Source organism: Sphaerodactylus townsendi, linkage group LG02 (assembly GCF_021028975.2).
Source record: "Sphaerodactylus townsendi isolate TG3544 linkage group LG02, MPM_Stown_v2.3, whole genome shotgun sequence".
NCBI classification, from domain to species: Eukaryota; Metazoa; Chordata; class Lepidosauria; order Squamata; family Sphaerodactylidae; genus Sphaerodactylus; species Sphaerodactylus townsendi.
The window spans coordinates 129,032,663-129,054,976 of record NC_059426.1 but is presented as its reverse complement, the minus strand read 5'-3'; the positions used below and the strand labels follow the sequence as shown (position 1 = coordinate 129,054,976).

Sequence of the window (22,314 nt, the reverse complement as noted above, 5' to 3'; positions counted from 1 at the left end):
TAAATCGACTAGATTTCCGCACAACTACAGAGAAAACACCAGTCACGCGCTCCACAGGAAGAACTGCTTCTTGGATTTGCAGCGCCCTGCCTCACGTGACCAAGACGAGCCCTCCATTTCTTTTTGTTGTCTGCCACCGTATTTGTTCTAACACAAATAAAGGGAATGGCCTTTTAGGTGTCTTAGTGATTGCCTGAATTTGCGACCAACTGTTCCGTTCCCATTAGGACAAAGACGTCCAATGTTCGAATAGCAATTAAGCTCCTGCTCCCCCTATCTTTATTTTCCTAGGTCACGGAGCGCAGGCTCAAAAGCCAAAATAATTCGTTTTAAGTGGTGGCCAGCCGTTGGGAGCCGGCGGGGTCCTGAGATTTCGAACTAGGGCGTGAGCCAATCAGAGAGGAGGAACTACAGGCGGGGAGTTCGAGTTGTTGTGTGGCGGAAGCTGTCGATGGAGACGTTGCCGGGTCGGAGGATGGCGGCTGAGCGGTGAAGGCGACTGCGGGAATGGCGACTGCGGGGGACCGCAGGAGAGGCCTGGCCCAACTGGCGGTACAGCAGCAACTCCGAGCCGCCTACGGGATCAAGGTCAAGAGTCGCGCAGCGAGGGGGAAGCTGACGACAGCGGCGGCTGCTGGGGCCGAAGGGGTGAGTCTGGGCCAAACTGCGATGCGGGAGGGCGCTCCAAGAAGAGTTTTGCCGCGGCCAGAGGAGGTGGCGGGTGAGAGCTGGGCGGCCGCATATCGAGAAATTTGCGTTCCCCATCTACCAGGTGGGGGTAGGAGGGGTCCAAGAGCCAGATCCTGTAGTGGTTATAATGTTTGGCCAGGACCTGGGAGACCTGGTTGAAATCCCCACTTTGCCATAATGCTCGCTTGACGATGTCTGGCTAGTAGTCTCTCTGTGAAGATAAGAGGAGCGTTACTAATTTGAGCGCCTTGGAGTTAGGGATATCTGTGTATTAGATAAGTAGATAATAGAAAGGAGGGCTGGTCCAAAGAAACTGAGTAAAAAGGTATCAATGCTTTTGGGGGTGGGGGGTGGGAGTGCGCATCCGATCCTCTGTACTGAAAAATCAGTGAGGGCTTTTGCCCAGGGTTGCAGACAAAGAGAAGGGTCACTGCAGACGTTTCAGTGGCTTTTCCCATGGTGGTGATAGAGATATCGTGGAACACCAGGCATGGTCTGAGTGTGTAAGACACAGCTGAAGATATGTTCACCTTGCATGACTTTTGAAAAAGGAAAGCCTTGTATTCATGCTGGAGAAAATGAAACTGTACGTCATCTGAGCTCCAAAACATTTTCTGTACAAACAGAAGTAATTGACTTTCCCTGCTGTGTTAAGAGGTCATGGGAAAAGTCAGTTGCTTCTGCTTGTACAAAAGGTCTTTTAGTACCCAGCTGAAGTGCACTACCTATTCTATTCCTGCTCCAATCTGCTGCAAAAAAACAACAACAACAACAGATGTTTAAAGTGTATCAGTTTCTTTGATCCTGGTTTATCTGCAAGTTACATGTTACTTCAGAAATGTTAAGTTTCTACTCTAGCGTATTATCAGTTTATCCCTGAGTGATTCTGTTTTATAATAAAGGAAAAGACCCCCTAAGACTTCACTCTCCACAAAGGCATAACTTGAGAGTAAGTGGTAGGACAGTGAGGTCTACAGACCATACAAGCCACATCAATTTTAAAATATAAAATTCCAGCCTCCCTGGAACTTTGGAAATGTTTTGCCTAACAATCTCCTAAAAAGTACAAGAACATCAGTTTAAGACAAACTAGAGCCACAGTACTAGTGCCATTGTTTAACTATTTTAGGACAAAAATAGAATTTATGTTCTAAAAGACAATTGAGCATTCGGTTATCTGTTCTTGATAGACTGACCAAGGGTCATGTTAGGTTACTTAGATAAGAGAGGCCTGCAGATAATGTTCTTAGATACACACAACTTGTAATGGGGCAAGCTACCTCTTGTGAAATTTGATTCACAATAAACCAGTTAGTAGCTTGGGAGGTTTCCATTACATATTTAGCAATTTTCCTTTTCTCCTTAAAAATGTAAAGAGGTATTATATGCAAATAATTGAGAACCTTAGGGATAGGGTAGTATATAAATGTAACTAGTTTCACATAATAGGTTCAGTGATCTAGGGGGGTCTTATTGCTGCCCCAGCACTCTCTGAAATTCATATTATGTTTTGGTTGCACTTCATGCCCAGTAGCAGTACAATTTGATGCACAGTTTTTTCCACTCAGTCAGGGCACACAAGGAGGCAAACAGAAGAAACATTAAAACTTTAAACAGTTAAAAATGGTTAAAATTATGAAGTTCAGTAAAAACACATAAACAACACTAGAAGGAGAGCCAGTAATCATTATTCCAGATGAAACAAAAACGTTTTTACCTGATGGTGGAAGAAACCGATTGATGGAGACAGACAAATGTCCTTGAAGAAGGAGTCCCAAAGATTTGGTGCGATGATAGAGAAGGCCCTTTTTCAGATTGCTACACATCTGACTTAACAAAGTTTAGTTTTGACAGGAAAGTAAGTGTTGCTTATATTTCAATCCCCTCCCTGCCCAAATTTTTGGGTTTTTTTCTGGGGGGAAGTCCCCACCTCATGGGCTCAAAATTTCCATGGACATTTTTACATCTCTGGATCCTACCAGTCCTTTAAACAAATGAGCATCCTCCTGCTGATGGAGTGATAGTATCCAGCAATGAGGAAGCGATTTGTAAATTGCTGTTCGGAATTTATGAATGGATAATAGTGGTCCACATTTTTAAGAATGTTTGACATAGCTTAAAAGGATTCATCATTGGTCAATAATTCTAGCCTTCTATGCCATTTATTGAGAACATATTGTTTTTGCAATGTGCTATTCAAATGTTGCGTTATTTCTCAGGGTAAAGTCTTTGGAATAGCTCTTCTTGAATTACCTCAACAAGTGGTCCCTGAATATGGAAGTATACCTTGGTATGTAATGCCCGTAATCCATTGCTCTAAAGTTGTGAGCAGAATCTTTACAGATATGTTATCTTTACTTTAAATGATATACTTTGTTCCTACAGAAAGACACAACTTTATAGTTAGCAGGAACATGCTGATTACCTGGAGAAGAACGCCAGTCTCATCTCTGTACATAAAATAGTGGTCAAGTTAATGTTCTTGAGGTCCATGTTCATCTTCAGTGCCTTACTAGCCTACTTATTAGAAGCTGGGATATGATACTCATGCCTGGTAGTGTAATACAAAGAAAAGTGCTGAAAATTGTGTAATACGAGGGAAGTATTGAGGGGGAAAGATGTTGCGGACATTTGGTTATTCAAAATGCATGACTGCTCTGTAGAAATATAAAAGGGTGATTTATCAGTTTGGATATAACAATTTTATGCAGTAACTGAATTGTAAATATTAAACACTTTTTGTTCAGCTTTTTAGTTGAAGCTTGCAAATACTTAGAAGAACACATTCACACGGAAGGACTCTTCAGAAAATCTGGATCGTTCGTTCGTTTAAAAGCATTGAAGGTACTGCTTTTTTCCATGTTTCCAGTTTTTGTTTTTATCATGTTTTTATCAATATAGCCTATTTTGTTTTTATCGTGTTTTTATCAATATAGCAGTGGTTCTCAACCTGGGGGTCGCGACCCCAGGGGGGTGACAAATGACCGTTTCACAGGGGTCGCCAGGCTAGGATAAATTTCTCAGATGCGTTTTAAATTTTTAGTTGTTTTTTCACGTTTTGGCCTGCAGGGGGCGCAATTTTAGACATATCGGCACCAAAATTTCAGGGTATCATCAGGAAACTGTCTTGATGACATCCTCCAAGTTTGGTGCAGTTTAGTTTGGGGGGGCCAAAGGTATGGACCCTCAAAGGGTCCCTATCCCCCATTCTTTCCAATGGGAGCTAAGGAGATGGGGGCTACTACTTTGAGGGTCCATAACTTTGGCCCCCCTGAACCAAACATCACCAAACTTGGGAAGTATCACCAGGACAGCCTCCTGATGATACCCTGAAATTTTGGTGTCACTAGATTAATGCTTGCACCCCTGACAGGCACCCCCAAATTAGCCCAAGATTCTTTGTTCTGCATTGAGTTTGTTGCAGTGCTGTCAATGGGGAAATTCTGGGGGTGTCTGTGGCGTGCACATTTCTGAAGGCACAGTCACAAAACTTTCAGGGTGTCTTCAGGAGAGACTCTTGATGACACCATCCAGGTTTGGGGGACTTTGCTTCTGGGGGTTCAATGCTATGGGTAGGTTGATTGGTCACACAAGTCTCTTACTGTTGCCGGCTTAGGTCACCTAACCTTCAAGCACCTCCAGAGATGCCAGCCACAGGTACAGGCCAAACAGTAGGAGCAACCAACTGCTGCAAGTGTTGTGTATGTTTTCTAGGCTGTGTGGCCGTGGTCTGGTAGGTCCTGCTACTGTAGTTTGGCCTACACCTGTGGATCCTAATGATTTTTTCACTTGGTCACCCCAAAATCACCACCACATCATAGCTGGCATCTTCAGAGGTACATCACAGAGAGAAGTCTGTTATACATTGTGTCTATTGGGAACGAAGGCTTCATGCCTACAATTGTTACAACGGTGGAACCCAGCAGGCTTCATGTGGAGGAGCGGTGAAACACACAAACCAGTATTTTTAAAACTAGTGACACCAAAATTTCAGGGTATCATCAGGAGACATACCTCCCCCCCCCCCCCCCAGTTTGGTGAAGTTTGGTTTGGGGGGGCTTCCAAGGACAGGCTGGCTAAGACTAGTCACTAGTCACTTTTTCCTCACCTCCCCATCCATCTCACCGCCTCTCCACCTGCAAACTCGTCTTCCACACAGCCCGTCCCCTGCCTTCTGCCATTCCTACTTTTAAACTTTCCCATCTGTTTCATGCCCTCCCACCAATCCCCACTGCTTGCCTCTGACCCTGCCTTTTTGCAGTCAGCCTCAGGCTTCAGGGGGTGAATGCCGGGACATTTAAACTGTGCCCCGCCCCCCGCTTGAAGTTGTGTCGCTGCTGCGCTGCAGGTGTGGGGTCAGCAAGGCATCCTGGCTCCACCCACCTCGCTGTCGGTGGGCTCGTAGCACCACCATTTCTGCTGGCTATCCCGGCCACTCCTGAGCTTTCCCTGTCATCTGGGCACCTTCTCACCTCTTGGCTCTCCCAAGAGGCCTACCCTCCCACCCCTTGCTATTTCCCACACCCCTTGCCACCCTCCTAGCCACTCCTAGTTGGCCTGGTTCTCATTCCCCTCCCATGGTGAGGTTGGGTCTGTCTCACCTGGCCCCAAACAGGGGGCTTGTGATTTTTATATCATCTCCCCCCTTCTCTTCCCCTCTCTCTCTCTATCTTATCTCTCTCTCTTTCTCTACTTACTTACCTATCTATCTCTCTTTCTCTCCCTCCCTCCCTCCCTCCCTCCCTCCCTCCCTCCCTCTCTGTCTCTATCTATCTTTATCTACCTCCCTCCCTCTCTCTGTCTCTATCTATCTTTATCTACCTCTCTGTCTCTATCTATCTTTATCTACCTCCCTCCCTCTACCTCCCTCCCTCCCTCCCTCTTTCATTTCCATGGCCCCTCTGGATTTGTTAGATCTACCCCCTCCCCCTACAGACACACTTGTTTATGTCTGATTCCATAGTGAAAAAGCTGCTGGGTTTCCCACAAGTCAGAGTGGGAAACAGAAAGGGAACATCCAGTGGGTGAGGGAAGAGCCTCCATCCTGTTGAGATACATAGAAATAGCTGGGGCAAGGTGATGAAGAGGGGTGGGTGGGGATGGAAGGCTCCTTTTGCCCAAATGCCACATAGACCCCTAACCTTGGACCTTGCAGGCTTGTATAATATCAATATTTTGTTCATCATTACAGAAGCACCTTTGGTGTATAAAGGAGTTTTTGTTTGGATTTTGTTTTTGTTTGGATTTTGGGCCAGTCTCACCGCCTTGACTTAATTAGATCTGTGGTGGTGCTCAAAACAGAATCCCTTCCTGAAATATAGTCCATGTTCCATGAGTTACTTTCCTATTCATATCTTTGCAACAAGGCTGAAGGGAGGGGGGCAGCTGTTCCAAGCACAAGTAAGAGGTCGAGTCTAAGGGGTCTGCTGCTTGGGGCCCCTGCCTAGCCAGGTCCCAGTGCACCAGGCATGTCACTGGCCCTGTTTTTGAGAGGAGGTGGAGGGAAGAGAAGAGGAGATCCAGGTTCCCTTTTTAGAATTAATTCATTTCATGCTGGGTCTTCTTTTCCTGATGCCTTCTGCTTTTCCTAGTATTGTCTTTCTCATCTTTTCCACTGAGTCTTGTCTTTTCATGATATGGCCAAAGTCAATCACTTCAGCTTGGTCGTTCTTAGCTGCTAGAAAGGATTCAGATTTGATTTGATCTTTGTGTGCATTATATGCAGCCAAGTATCTTCCAGTTTATGTCAACCCTATGAATTAACCACCTCCAAAACATCCTGTCATTAACAGCTCCACTTGCGTCTTGCAAATGGGGTGTGTGTGTGCAAGGCTTCCTTGATGAAGTCAATCTGTCTTGTGTTGGGTCTTCCTCTTTGCCTTGGGGGCCCACCAGAGGCCTTCTCTCTCCCCCCACCCATCCCAAAAGGCCAGCTGGGTCATTGAGGGCCCAGCAGAAGTCTTCTGTCCCCCCCCCCACCCACCCCAAAGGCCAGCTGGGCCCGCGGGGACCCGGCAGAGGCCTACCCTCTCACCCTTTGACACCCTCTGCCACTCCTAGCCATCTGCAGCACAATTTCCTGGGCAGAGTATCACCCTATTTTGGGAAAATGTGTCTGTCTGGGAGTGCCTGAAGAGCAGAAATAAACAGTGGTTAAGGAAATTATGATATTTTATTGTGTAAAGTTAAACATTCACTTTACATATATATTTCTATTCAGCTATGGTCAGGACACAAGCATGGGACCATGAGAGAAGACAAGTGCATTTTACTGGGAGGTGGGGTATCTGGCCTGGGCAGCAAGCATATCATTTTAAAATTTCCAAAACAACACAGGACTTTTGTTCGTGGTTCATTGGATGAATGGAATGGAGTCAGGCTGAACTGCAAGCTTGTATTGGTCCCTGGGAAATGATTGTAATATTACAGTACAGTGGAGGCCAGTTTCTCTGGATCTCAGTAGAATTTATGCTCAAATGCCTTATTACTAATATGAAAATTGTTGGTATTGTATTTTATATGACAAATTACACTTATGAAGTAGCAATGAAAATAATTTTATGGTTGAGGGTCACCACGACATGAGGAACTGTATTAAAGGTTCCTGGCATTAGGAAGGTTGAGAACCACTGCAATATAGCTTATTGAAATGTTCCTTAACAGATCTGAGCTTCTACACAGCTTTCTTTCAACACATGTAATTTCTAAAATTTTATGGCTCCTTTATATAACTTTGGTTTACAGTGGCTGTATCCCCCCCCCCTTTTTTTTTTTTAAAGAATAAACTTGATCAAGGTGAAAACTGCGTGTCTACTGCCCAGCCCTGTGATGTTGCCGGACTACTCAAGCAGTTCTTTAGAGAATTGCCTGAGCCCATCCTCCCAGGTGATCTCCAGGAAGCTCTCATCAAGGCTCAACAACTAGGCAACGAGGAGAAGAATTCTGCCACTCTGCTGCTGTCTTGCCTTGTGAATGACAGAACAGTTAATATTCTGAGATATTTTTTCAGTTTTCTCAAAAAAGTTTCTCGGAGGTAAGCAGAGGCATCCAGCTGCCTGCAAACAAGGTATATTGATTTCATCTGCATTCGTCCTCCTGCTACAATCCTTTATACCCTGTTTCCCCAAAAATAAAACATCCCCTGAAAATAAGACGTAGTAGAGGTTTTGCTGAAGTGCTAAATATAAAGCATCCCCCGAAAGTAAGACGTAGCAAAGTTTTTGTTTGGAAGCATGCCCACCGAACAGAACACCAGAGCATGCAGCTGTGGAGCAGAAAAATAAGACATCCCCTGAAAATAAGACATCGCGCATCTTTGGGAGCAAAAATTAATATAAGACACTGTCTTATTTTCGGGGAAACACGGTAACTTCTGGAAAGATGATGCCGGAAGTTGGAGCACAGAAAGCTATGGGTGTCAAGAGGCTACAAGTGAGGAATAAGAGTTAGGTAAAATCACTTCCCTCTTCCACTTGTACACAACAAAACAATTAAAAGTTAGGTGGAAGGATATAAAGTGGTGAAGTCAAAACACTATCATACATTCCATTTATTCTCAATTGATTCTTCCCTTGTACAAAGTGGTCACAGCATTCTAACTGACACACTGAGGTGAAATTCTGGAAAAATTTGTTATGCCTTTTAAAATTTAGCTTGTAATTATTTACCCCTTTATTAGAGATCACTGGAAAAAAAGAGAATATGTCAGCTAAGCTGTTACAATTTTTTCATTTAAAAAAATTGACACAAACATCCTTTATAAGCACAGGAATACTGTAAAGAAATATATTTGAAAATATTTCATGAACTATAATTAAAAGTTAATTAAATATTTTCCCAGCTTTTTCAGCTCGTAACCTGAAGGCAAGGAAAATATTAAAAGGCATTAATTTCTTAATGTAACAAAAAAAACTTCAACTCATTCATAAACAATAGTAATAAAGCTTTCTGAAATTCTAAGAAGAAATTTCAACGCATGAGTGTTCAGCGGAAATACTGTTTTCTCTTAAATACCATCTTATAACGTTTTGTTGTAAAATATTTATGTTATCTCCCTTTTTGCAAACAAAAACATCATGGTCATTTCATGAGTTTTGCACATAAAGTTCTGTCCTCGCACAAGAGAAGGAAGGATTGGGTTTTTATTTGCTTGCCTTTAGGGACCTCCCTGCCCTGTGGTACAGAGTGGTATGTTTTGCTCATGGCCTGAGTTTGATCTCACCAGAAGTCAGTTTCAGGGAGCTGGCTCAAGGGTGACTCAGCTGTCCAGCCTTCCAGGGCTGGTAAAATGAGTATCCAGCTTGCTGGGGGTAAAGTGTAGATGATTCTGGAAGGCAATGACAAACCTTTCTGTAAACATCTTCTGTCTAGTAAGTGTCGTATGTGATATCGCCCTATGTGTCAGTAATGACCCTGTGCTTGCATAGGGGACAACCTTTACCTTTTAAGGACCTCCACAAACGATCATATCTAATTTTACTCAAAAGGTTCTCTTAAGAGGCCAGAGAGAACCTTTTGAGTAAAATTAGATATGATCTTTTGTGGAGGTCCTTAAAAGGTAAAGGTTGTCCCCTATGCAAGCACAGGGTTATTACTGACACATGGGGTGATATCACATATGACACTTACTAGGCAGATGTTTACAGAAAGGTTTGTCATTGCCTTCCAGATTCCTTATTTTGTCCTTAAGAGGAAATCAAATAGCAGGTTTCTTCATTAGTCAAGAATCCTCCAGAATAGCAAAATATTCACTCTCATTCCTGCCTCCTTTGTGTTGGGGGGGGGGGGGGGGGCATAATTTTCCCCATTTCACTCTTTCTGTCCCTTCCCCTTTTTCTCTTGAGCCCCAGTAGCAAATAGTAAAGCCTCTACCTTCCTGATCGCATGTCCACAAATGAAAAACAGTTGGGAGATATCCATTATGTTCTCTGTACTTGATTCACACATGACACTGAACTCTTTAGCTTTTAGGAAGGTGGGCATGATGGTGTTCCAGCTGCACCAAGTCTAGGCCCTTGCTGTCATCAGGAACTTTGGTCTGGATTTCTCTTCTTTTGCAGGGATCTGATTTTTCTTTAGTTTTACATTTTACAGCTTGTTAAAGTTATTGGTGACCTTGAGAAAACAGTGCTACTTTGAAGGCTAGATTCTGTTCTTAATTAACTTGTAAAGCCAGAGGAGAAAGGAGAAAGTTGCTGATCAGGATAGAGGTGAATAGAAAATGCAATATTATTTATATAGCACTGAGTATTGAGATTGAAGATTAAAAGTATGAAACTTCTGAAGTTACCTATTCATGATTTCAGATCCACCGAGAACAAAATGGACAGCAGTAACTTGGCAGTAATTTTTGCTCCAAATCTCCTGCAATCCTGTGATGCTGACAAAATGTCGGCTCACACAGACAGAAAACTTCGATTGCAAGCAGCAGTCGTGCAGACGCTTATTGATCGTGCAGAAGAAATAGGTAAAGTGACAGTATTTGTCAATGCGATTTAACACTTTTATGTAGCTGTATTATTTTGTATATAACACACACATTAACTGTTCCCTGATTCAGGACTCATACCAAAGTTTATCCTAGAAAAGACACCTGCTATATTTGACATTGATGATTCTGTCTCTACTCCTTCACTGAAAAATTATGAAGAAAGTGAAGGTGAAACTCCTGGGGAACCCAAGAGAAGGAGAAGGCAGAGCATCGGAGGTAGGCACACTGCCCTTCTGAAACTGCTTGCTCAAATTCCTTTTTCTCTTTGATCCGTTTGATACTGAATGACAGAACTCCACAGTGGCTCTTTAGTAATAAGGTTGTTTGGTTCTAATAAGTACCTTGTGTATGTTTTGGCTGTTTGACATGAGCTTACAGGCATACACAGTCCTATGTATGTTAACATGAAAGTAAGCCCCACTGTGATTGTGGGGCTGTGGACAATAGAAGATAATAGCTTGGTCTCACCCCAGGATGCTCTCCCAGTGACTTTTTATTAGCTTGAATTACAGATAGTTGGGCATGATAAACCATCAAAACATTTTCAAATGTTTCTGTGTTGTTTCCAAGCAGCCCTTGACCAATAGCCAATCTGTCTTTTGAAGGCAAAAGCATTTTCAAACTAATCCTGAACTTGGTGATTGAACATACCTTGGTAAGAGTTGATCTGCTCAGTTTTTAGCTCTTTGATCAGGCTTCTAATGCAGTATCGGAAGTCAGGTATATGTCATGAGAAAGACAACAGGAATTCTCTCTTATTAAGTGTACTATGTTTGTAGGGATTCAGTATGCAGCGTAAAGAATATCTTTTATCTGTTGTTAGTTTCACATTATGTATATTAAAGGTATTCCTGGGAATTCCCAAAGAACAACACTCTGGGCATTTTGGACTACCATGGGAGGGGAGAATTGGCAAAGGTTGCATGAAAATTTTTGGCAGAATCCAAATCATCTGTTCTACTGCAGTGGGGCTCCAGATTGAGCCCCACTGCAGTCGAACATCACCTTGGACTTACCTGAGGGTATATTCTCTTCAGTGGGGTAAAGTCATCCACTTTCCCACTACCACCCCTTCCAAAAAGTAAAAGTATATCCATGTAGATGGATATAGGAATGGAGTGCACAAAACAGCAGAGCTCTTAAACGGAAGGACTAGCCTTCTAATGTCCAGGAGAGCTTTCCTGTGGCAAAGGGAGCATGACCCAACCAGTCTGGATGACTTCGCCCCACTGAAGAGAAGAAACTCTCATGGTAAGTCCAAGGAGTTACTCTCCAGCCTGCCAGACAGAGTAAGGATAGTAGAAGGGATAAAATGACTGAATTTTCCACTTCTAGAGGAATCAACAAAGGAGCTTCTTGAATAGCAGCAATTTCTAACCACACAGCCTGTGCCAAAGACCAAATGGCTCAACTGTATAGTTGAATGACGAAGTTTTAGTGAAATACTACATTCCATCTTGTTACTTACTATATGCTAAAGCAGAAAGTGGAACCTTGAGTTGACACAGATGTGCTTGTCTTGCATGTCTTATGGGAATCGATCAAAACTTTGAACTTCTTACCGAAATTTTGTAAGTGATGGTTCTAATCAGCAATACTTTAATTGATTTTCCTGTTAATTGGAAATACAGAATTGGATCCTTGGTCAGTTTCCATCATCAGAAGACAGGGATAACTTTGTCCCTTGTGATGCTCCCAAGGGTCTTCTGGCAAGGAGCTCAGTGGACTGCAGGAGGCAGGAAGAGGCAGGAAAGTTCTGTTCCTGTGACAGAAGTCTAAACCAACTTTTGGGTCCAACTCCTTAAAACTTATATTCTAAGAGAGAAATCATGGGATCAGTTTCCTGTTCAGAAGCTTCACTGTGTGGTGTGTCTTCAATTTCAGATATTGTTAGTGGGGCTCTGAATAAACTTAAATCTAATAGAACACCCTGTGTCACACCTCAAGGAGACGGCAGTGGTAGGTATGGTGTATTTGCATGATGCCCTTATTGCATTAGTCTAACAAGACTGTGAGTGAGTGATATATTTCCCTACAAGCAAGTCTGTAATATTGATTTGCTTGAATTTATCCTTATGCTTTCTGTCGCGTTGACAATAGTTGACTGAAGAACTGTTTAAGTGGAACTTGGACTACATTCGTTTGCTGCATACTAAAGCATGGGTGCAACTACTATAGATTCATATGCTTGAATATGTGCTGCTTTGGAAATATCGCTCTTTCCCCATAAGTTTACTGAACTCCTTCCTTTGGTTACCGGAAGTGCAGGTTTAATCATTTACAGGCAGAGATTAAAGGTTTTTTTCTTTTCAAAAAATGGCGTTTAGGAAGGAAATTTGGAGGACACAAAAAAGATTTCAGATATTGGCTGCTAATGCTGAAACTAGTTATAACTTTTGGGATCAACAATATATATTTTTTAATTCCATCCAGCAGAAGACCTGTTTTGATAGTGAAACAGCAGAGAAACCAATGTGTGTGTACCCAAATAATGCAGTTATGAATATCAAAATATAGTAGACATAATGATTTAGATACCATGCTGCTAATGCTCTGCAAAATGGATCTTAGGATACATACCCATGTCATTGAAAGTATTTACTATAGCCAAGGCACTTAACTCAGACTGGTCTATCTACTGGCATGCAAAAAGGGTTGTCTTTCTTTAGCAAAAGGTTTTGAGGCCCTGTAACAAAACCAGATCAGCCAAAGTTAACTTGAAAGTCTAGGGCTGTTTCCGCATGGGCCAAAAACAGCTGTGTGAAAATGGTGTGAAAACAGTATAAACCCTTTTATACCATTTTAAACCCTTGTACACCATTTTCACACCGTTTTCACACTGCTGTTTTTGGCCCATGCAGAATCAGCCCAGGATTCAGATATAATACTACTGGATGCGGGGGTTTTACAATCAAGCATTTGATTTGTTTGTTTGTTTTCTATTTCCCCATGTTCACTGTCATATGGGATGAGCTCTTAGTTAGCTAATTTTGATAGCTAGTCAAAATTACCTTAATGACTAGGTAATTATTTTTCTTCCTTTGGGGAAGTTTCTCAGTTGATCAAAAGTTTCCAGTTTTTCCATTTTTAACGAGGGCAGAGTTGTTTTGTTTTCCCTTATAATTTTCTTAATCTTTCTCATGGATATTCACATCACTAACTGCAAGGAGAAGGCAACTATTACTTAAAATCTTTGCTCTGTCACGTGTCGGGTTTTCACATCTGCTTTAGCTACTGCTGCATATATAATATGGTTTCAATTGTGTAACTGTCATGGCTTTGTCTTTGTCTTTGTTTTAAGGCTTTGACAGCTGTTACTTTCTTTACAGTATTTTCATCAGTGACCCCAGTGATTGTTACTCCAAGTATAAAGCGTAAATGCCCCGCTGATTCCTGTCAAGGTTTCTCTAGCAAGAAAAGGCGATCTCTCAGGCATAACCTGGCTCTTGAATTGCTACCAAGTAGCCTTTTTAGCATTAGCTCAACACCTGCATCAGGTAGAGTGATACTTACACAAATAATTTTTCTGGTTGAATCCATTCAGATTTCTGCTCATTAACATTTCATTTTGTTGGTCTGACAAAAGTGTGGAGTTATATCAGTCAAACACTCTGTAAAATTAACCAACTTTGGCTCCTTAATAATAATGATACAGCTTTGCATTTCTGTAACATTTTCAGGATGAGTTGGGACAATCTAGACCAGGCCAATTGGCCACGGTGGCAGGGACTGATGGGAATTGTAGTCCATGAACATCTGGAGAGCACCAGGTTGCAGACCCCTTATCTAGACAATTATGAGAATTTTTTCCCTGAATTATACTGTACTAGGCTATTTGGGGTAGCTGGACTAGGACTAACTGACTGCCCCCGGCTTTTAAAAATTCTTTTGCATATAGAAAAATAGCATGTCGGAGAGAAGAGTGCCACCTAGCCTTATCCCTGAAGTACAACAGAATATTTTTAATGGGTAGGAGCATTCTCCAATATGTAAATTTCAGCATCACAACTGCTATCTTCAATCTGAGAGAATATGGCTCAGGGAAAGCTTTATGTCTTGATTCTACTGATGCCTCTGTAAGTCTACTCTTAAATGCCATTCTGAATCAGTGTTCCGCCAAGCCTTATCCCTGTAGTACAGTGGAATATTTTTAATTTTTTTTTTTTATGGGCAAGAGCATTCTGGAGGTTGGCAGTCCTAGCAGCTGAACACTGGGTTGATGTTTTCATCAAGCTATCCACCTACCAATTAATTTTCCCATATTGCAGTGGGAAGTAGACCGCAGTAGGAATTTAGCTTTTGTAGGGCCACCTGATGATTTCATGTTTGAGCCAACATTCTGGTCTTTTTAGCCATTACACTGTGGAATCATTGCTTCCACATACATGCTAGTACTTGTGGTCTTCATGGGCATCATAGAAAGTTCTTCAGGGTGAGTTTATCCTGACTCCTGCAGAAAAGCAGCACAGTAAGCTCTAGCTATCAACAACGTATCATCCCCAGGAGTTGATTTGAGCAAACAATTGCACTCTAGTCAAGCCTGAGATGTGTTAAATATTCTAGTTGGGTTTGGCTAGTGCTAACCTAAACCTATTCAACTAAAATTTTGTTTTGTTCATTTAAAAAAAAATCTATGCTGCCTCTCTCTGAAGTATCTTATTCAGGCAGCTTATCAAACAAAACATAAATCAGTAAAAGAAGTTAACAATGCAATATTTTTAAAAAATATTGAGTAGCTGAAAACAATTGTAGCTCAAAAAATATTGAGTAGCTGAAAACAATTCTCATAAATCAGTTCTCAGACTAGAAGCAGACTGTAAAAAAACAATTTTAAAACCTCAAACTCTTAATTAAAAGCCTGGTTAAAAAGAAATGTTTTTTCTAACACCTAAAAGTCTGTAAGATGTTTTCCAGGTGAGCCTCAAGTAGCGTGCACAGGTGAGTTGCTCTGCTGAAAACACTTATTTATATTTTTAAGCTTAAACAGAATATATAAGGATAGGGGCACGAATTGAGTCAAACAGCATTTTTTTGGTCTGCTAGAAATATATATTCTGAAATAATAAAATATTGAAAAAAGTATTGGAGGCTTTTACTTCTAACCAATGGAAGCTCAGGTGCTAGTTTTTAAAAAGTAAATTACTTTGCAGTATCTTTGCCAATTTGTACTTTGCAATTTTATGTTCTTCAGCTCAGTTTGAAGCGAGTCCTCTTGAGGCATCTCAGAGTTCACTGCCTACCTCAGTCACTAGTGACAAACACTTGCCTAGTATAGGAAGTCGAAGAAGCAAAAGGATTGCCGGCAAAAAAGTTCACAGGTAATTTTTTTCAAAACACTGCCTCCAAGATCTGCAGCTTTAGTTCTTTGAAAGCTGGAGCTGAGATCTTTTAGGTTCTCAGATTACTTTCTGTGGATTGTCAGATTTATTTTTAAGAATCACTTTTGGTTTAAGAACTTGATGTGTGTGTGTGTGCTCATGTGCCATCAAGTCACAGTTGACTTGTGGTGACCCCATAGCACTTTCAAGGCAAAAGTAATTCAGAGGTGGTTTGCCATTTCCTGCCTCTGCATGGGCTGAGAGAGTTCTGAGAGAACTGACTAGCCCAAAGTCACCCAGCAGCCTTCATGTGGAGGAGTGGGGAATGGAATTTGGTTCGCTAGATTATAATCCACAGCTCTTAACCACTAGGCTATGCTGGCTCCAAGAATTTGACACAGTCTTACATATTAGGTCTCTTTTTCTAATTTAATTATTGTTCAAAAAAACCTGTTATCCAGAAGGAATGCTTGGTTGTATTTAAACTGATTGACTTCAGTATTAGTAATATTCAGCATATTTAAATTAATTAAAATTAACATATATATATATATTTATACACAGCCACACACAGTCAAGTTACTACTTTCTTTTCTTTCTTTCAGGGTTGAGTCTGGGAAAACGGGTTGCTTTTCTCCTAAGATTAGCCGGAAAGAAATTGTGCGCCGGTCATTGCGATTAAAGTTCAGTTTGGGAAAGAACAGCAGAGAGGTACTACATACGTTTAATTAATGTATTTCATTTCATAATAGAAGCCTTTTCTGTGGTGGCTATTTTCATGTCTTTTGAAGCACATTTGTTAATTTTAACAAAAAGTTGCTATTAAAATTATACACACTGTGTGTGTACCCATATTCACACAACCCCACGCACATGAAAATATGGTTTCTCTGTATCAACATTTAGCGGTTTGTTTAGGAGTGATTCTCTTCAATTTTGGTAATCACAAGGCAGCAAAGAAAAGTCACCTTGTCTAGAGAAAGCAAAGGGCTGAGCTTACTTGAGGTGATAGGGGCTGGGCGATCCACTGCATTGGAGCAGCCCCAACCTACTGCCCCCTCTTCACTGGGAGCACTGTGACCTCCCAGGCCTAGTGAATCTGAAGCCAGAAATTGAGCTTCCAATGGAGTCACCATGGAACACTCTGCCGTCTGGTGAGCTCCCTCCACCTCCAGGGCAAATTTCATGACAGGAGGTTGGAATTTGAGCTCCTCAACACAGGAAATCTTGTTACAAGGGACCCCTGCTTTGAGGGGATCTGTGTTGTTAACAAGCCCCTGAGATGTGATTTTATCAGGAAACCTTAACATAGTGCCACTGCCATTTTCTCCCAAATTCCTACACAAAACCCCAACTAGGCAGGATCCCTGCCATTGACTGTGATACAGCTGCTGCTGACACAACAGCTCCAGGGGGGAAGAGAGTGTGGATCCAGTTGGATCCACAATATCGGGACCCTTAATCACAGCCATGGGGGAAGCTGACTGCAGACATGAGTGAGATCTCATTTGCCACCCCCCCCCCCCTTCACTGGGAGTTCCAGTCATCGGATGGATCTTCAGGCCAAGTCATCCATCCCAGACTACATGCCAACAGTGCAAAACAATTGCTTTCTCCCAAGTACCTTAGCAGAGGGGAGGAAGATGACTCTGTCCGCTCTGCTCTCTCCCCCCCCCTTCCCCCGCAGAGCCAAAAAAACCCTCACTAAAAATCATCATTTCCAATACTGCAAGAGAAGCAGACTGAGAGTATTCTTTCTCTGGCCAATCTGATGCTATGGAATCAAACATAGGAGAGATGAGAATGATACTCAGGATAGATCATCTAGGCTTTTTACAGTGAACATTACCAGCGTTTACTGAAAAAAGTAATCATCACTCTAAATTATCAAGGAAAGACTTTTGGCTCAACAGTGCCACCTGATGATTCAGAACAATATGACACCAGAGTCTTTAAACATCTGCAAACCTAATTTTAGGCTGCCCCTTTCCCAAGGGCTTCCTAAAAGCCATTAATAAAGAGTGCACTGTGTCTGGTTAGGGCAACACTCTGAATGCAGTTGCCCAAAGACACTATTCTTTGACAGAGGAGGCCATGGACGAACTAAAAGTGCCCCTCATTGATGGTTTTGCGACTATCTTGCACACAGGGGTAATATTACCCAAAGATGAAGAAAATTCCCTCAAAGACTCCTTTGACTGAAAGAATAAATTAGCTCCCAAGGAAGTCTTTGAAACAGCATTCTTAGAGCTACGGGGGTCCTTTCTTGCTTTGCCAGGGTTTCCATCATCTGGACTGACAACCTCACAAAAGAACCTGAGGTCGATCCAGTAGCATTAAGGAGCTTCCTGTTTAAGATGCAGCACACCTCTCAATTTATTGTCAACACATCCTAGGATGTGATGCAGTTTTGTGCCAGATCCCAGATGGTCGTGGTGCACAGAAATCTGTGGCTGAAGTCCTGAATGGCTGATAACATGACAAAGGCTGACTTCTTGGCTGAGAAGTTTTCAGGCAAGCTGCTCTTTGGTGATGTGACCCTAGAGAACGTCTTAGTGAGACTCAAGAGAAGAAAAAAGCTATGTCATCTTCTTCCTCCTCTACTAAGGATAAGGACTACCATGAGACCCTGCCCATTTTCTTGAAAACACTTGGTGGGCAACAGAAAAGATGTTGAGTACCTTGGTGCCCATCATCACCATGTTGGGTATCCCTGCCATAGCCCATTAATACAACAGATCTTGGTCTCAAGGGCCTACAAGCTAGATTTCTGGTAACACAGTTTCTGTATGCTCCCAAGTATCTAATTGGAAAGAAGCTGGAAAATGGTAAACACAAGCCTTCTCTGGCACTTCTAGCATACATGTATTGATAAAACAAAAGTGTAATCATGCTGACTGTGCATTGGTTACTTTTTATTTTTCTCTTTTTGAAAATGTGCTGGTCAAATGATTGTAAATAAACTGAACTGGGGCAGCATCTCTTTATTCTGCTCTGCTTCTTTAAATTGTAAAAAACATTTGAAAATTTAACATGCAATTAACTTCTTTTTTTAATCTAAAAAGACAACTGCAGCACAGCACACAGTTAGCAGATCCGAAAATATTGGTCGTCGACTTGCAAATCAACAAGACACAGAAAGTGGAGCAGACTTTCTAAAGACAGTTGTGTTATTGAGCCCATATGCTGGTGATTGTGTAACAAAGAAAGGTAAGCATGTCTTACTGCTAAAATGTCATGCTGCTAAAATATCATGTTTCATTCATGGTAGACAAGGAGCTAGAATCTCAAGGAAAATAAAATGCCTTACAGAAGACAAAAAGATACTGAGTCCCTTGGAGGAAGAAAACTTGCAAGTTGGTAGAGCCACTAGAGAAATAGTTATACAGATTTCGCTTAAGATTTCTGACTTAATTGTATCAGGTGTTTCATAAAAGTTTGAGAGCAAGCTCCATAGTTTAGTAGTTTAAAATGTTTTGTATGTTTCTAGTACTAATGCACTGCATTTGATCTGGATACCTAGGGAAAGTGTTCAACCTAAAAGATTAATGTTTTGCCTGCAAATAATTTAGGCAGAACTCTCACATCTCTGTTCCACTTGCATGAGTTTTTGCTCCCTGCTTCTCTTGCTGCTGCCTGTCAACCACCCTCTGCACTGTTTTTCTGATTTTATGGGGCTCTTTACCTTCTTGTCTTAAGATGGGCAGTTATTGTGGCTCACTGTTTAGGTTTCAGTTCATGGCTCCTTTTCTGCTCTCCCACCTTCAAATTAAAAGACAGGGAAGGTGTTGAAGTGACCCCCTAGTACAGAGTATGCAGCCTTATCCTACTCTGTTTTCCTTTGGGCCCATCAACAGCATGTGCAGACAATAGACACAAGAATTTCTATTTAACAAGTTGAATGAGACAGACTGCCAGTACTCCCTGTATTTCAAATTATACGTGTCTATTCCTCAGTGGTCACAAATGCTCTGAATGTGTTGGGGGACTTTTGCATTCTAATGGGGCCAGAGTAGAGCCGCTGCTGTATTTCGGCGTTCTTCTTCAGTTGAGTGCTCTCCTGAAGGCAGTTTCACTTCCTGCATGTAACCTAGTGAGCACCTAATTATGGTGCCCCCTTGTGGGATTGTGGCATCACCATTTGTTCTAATGTATGTAAGATTATAACTGGCTGAAATTTTAAAAATAGGATTGCATTTCTTTAGGTTCTAAAAGCATCAGCAAGTCAGAGGAGAACTTGCTGGTTCCAAATCGTCATGATGAAGCAAGCTACAGAATGTCCTGGACTGGCCTCAGTACCAATGGACCTCAGGAAACCAGTAGAAGTGGTGCTACTTTGCTCCTCAAAGAAGAAACCTGTTCTTCAGAGCCTGCTCTTACTGCTAGAAAATGTTCAGCCCTTACTGCTGTACTGAGGCCCACCAAAGCAAGTATACAACAGGACAGCAATAAACAACAGACTTCCTTCTGTGAGGAAGAAACCAATATGACTACAGACACTTTATTAAAAATAAAAAAAGCATTTTCCGAATCTGGAAGTAACCTTCATAAATTATGTGAAACAGAACCTTCAAAATTAAATTTGACACAAGAAACTGGATCTGTTTCAGAAAGTGGTGAGAGGCAGTGCTTAAAAGTTCAAGAAATTGTAAGGCTGGAAAAGGGGAGTCAGTTTGCTAGCTCTACTAATGAATTTAGTTCAACTAAACCTCTGTCAAGTATGGATGAAATAAATGCTGCAGAGAAGCCCTCCTGCAAAAATACTACATTGCCTGATCATTCAGTCCACAAGTTAAGCAAAAGTGATGTGTCAGTACAAGACCAACTAACTGAGCTGGTCTCTCCAGGTGGCCATTTGAATAAAATACCCACTCTGCAAAAAGAAATTCTAGAATCAAATTGGCAATTCACCCCAGAAGGTGTTGATGAAGATAGCACATTAAAATTCTACAATTCGGAGAAAAAGACTGAGGAACTCCTTGAAAAAAAAGGAGAGCTGCTTCTGTCACAGTTGCCAGAAGATGAGAACAGCAAACAGCACCTGCATATGGAGACTTCTGAAAAATCTAAATCTTCACCTTCAGGAAAAGTTGCTGATCATATACATTGGTTCAACAAACTGTCATTGAATGAACCCTGCTCTGCAACCAAAATCAAACCACCTCTGAAGTTTCAACGTACTCCCGTCCGGCAGTCTGTAAGGAGGATGAACTCCCTGTTGGAGGCTAACAAGCAGGCAGCGACTTGCAAATTAATGAAATCTGGTGATGGCTATCCTCTTGTTAAGTCGGTGAGTTTTGAAACTGCACTATCTTCCTGCACAGAAATTATTTCCAGTACATCTACAACTTCACTGCCGTCTGAAACAATGAACAAGCAACTATGTTCATGTGATCACTTGGCTTCATCTTCCAAATCTTACCTGCAAGTAACAGATCCAACAGAGCAAGCTAAAAAACTTGATAAAACCTGCAAAGAGAAATCGATTGCTAATAACCAATTCAAATCTGTCCTTGAGGACCTCACAAATCATGAAGCACCAAAACCAGTTGTGAAAGCAAACACAAATGTGAATGTTTCAGTTGCTACACCTGATAAATGTGTTTTTAGAAAGACTGTGGCAGAAAAAAAGCTTCGCTATAGAGGGTCTCCAAAGAACCCAATGTCTACAACTCAGCTTCTTCCAGTTATTAAGCCTCTTGACTTGTAGGTTTTACAGTCAATCCTAAACCTGCTTATTCAGATGTCCTTTCATTTTGGTGAGCTCTTGGATCAAGGTACACATGTTAAGAACTGCAGCCAAAGTCTGTTAAATTGTTATTTCAGTTTCTTTTTAGAAAAAATTAATGGTTTAGTTCTCCTTAAATGTATCTGTGTCTTGAATGTTCAGCAAATATCAGTTGTGACTGCAGCTGAAACTAGTAAATTCTGTTAAGATAAAGGGTAGCTTTACTGCTGTGGCTTGTGATAGGTTCAGTTCTGATTTTGTATTTTGACTGAAATTTATGGGGAATATTGGCTAGTGCTGCTGACTACGGTAGTTTCTGAAATTTCAGTTATTAAGGAATGAGTCTGTCTCCTACAGAAGTGTTAGTTAAAATTCTGCAGCCCTTCTTAGCAAAGTATAGACCTTATATTTGGGAAGCCTGTTTTCACAGCTGAGAATTTTGCAGCATAGCCAGCTTCTGCAACATTTGAGCATCTCTGAAGCAGCAGTCATGCTCCAGTTCCTCTGGGCCACAGCAATGATGTGGGGAACGAGGAGCTTGTGAACTTCTTGAAGTTCATTTTTGTTGACTAAAGTAATCACCCACTCAGTAATGTGTTAGAAGCAGTTAAGACTTTTTTTTTAGGTACACAGCTATCTAATTTTATGTACACTGGGACTTCTAGCACGATAAAATAGTCTGCAGCTGGAAGTGCATGGTTTTCTGTACTGCGTAATTGGGGAGATGGGCTAGAATAACCTGCAAGTCTTAATTTTTATAGAGAAATACAGCCTATTGTATAATTCTAAAATATGCTGATTATGTCACTGAAATAAAACAAAACTGTAATAAGCCATACTGTTCATTTGCACAAAGGGATACTTACAGTGGTCTGTTATTTTATTGAAAATGCTCATCTGTTATATGTGGTCCAGTGTAAAAATTATTTAAACTTGAAACTGTATACTTTGATCTGCAATAGGAGTGCTAAACACTGTCCTTCAAATAAAAAAGTTTTTAACTTTTTATGTACCTTTATAAATGGTTATGTATATGTAAATCACAGTTTCTGTATATGTATAAATCACAATTTCCGTCCTTTCTCTAA

At 41.4% G+C, this 22,314-nt stretch overlaps 1 protein-coding gene across 2 annotated transcripts; it reads left to right on the top strand.

Moving 5' to 3' along the window:
* The first annotated feature begins 225 nt into the window (after positions 1-225).
* ARHGAP11A (Rho GTPase activating protein 11A) lies at positions 226-22,232 on the top strand. Of its 2 annotated transcripts, XM_048484287.1 has the most exons (12): positions 226-648; positions 2,910-2,980; positions 3,438-3,534; positions 7,470-7,723; positions 9,996-10,156; positions 10,250-10,396; positions 12,065-12,139; positions 13,510-13,677; positions 15,372-15,498; positions 16,104-16,209; positions 18,564-18,708; positions 19,704-22,232. In XM_048484287.1, exons 1-12 carry the CDS (start codon positions 508-510, stop codon positions 21,206-21,208), a joined length of 2,997 nt encoding a protein of 998 aa, XP_048340244.1. In that variant the 5' UTR covers positions 226-507; the 3' UTR covers positions 21,209-22,232. The 2 variants fall into 2 exon arrangements, with proteins under 2 accessions (XP_048340244.1, XP_048340245.1); XM_048484288.1 differs by lacking the exon at positions 12,065-12,139 and having other exon boundaries at positions 232-648.
* Positions 22,233-22,314: the final 82 nt, after the last annotated feature.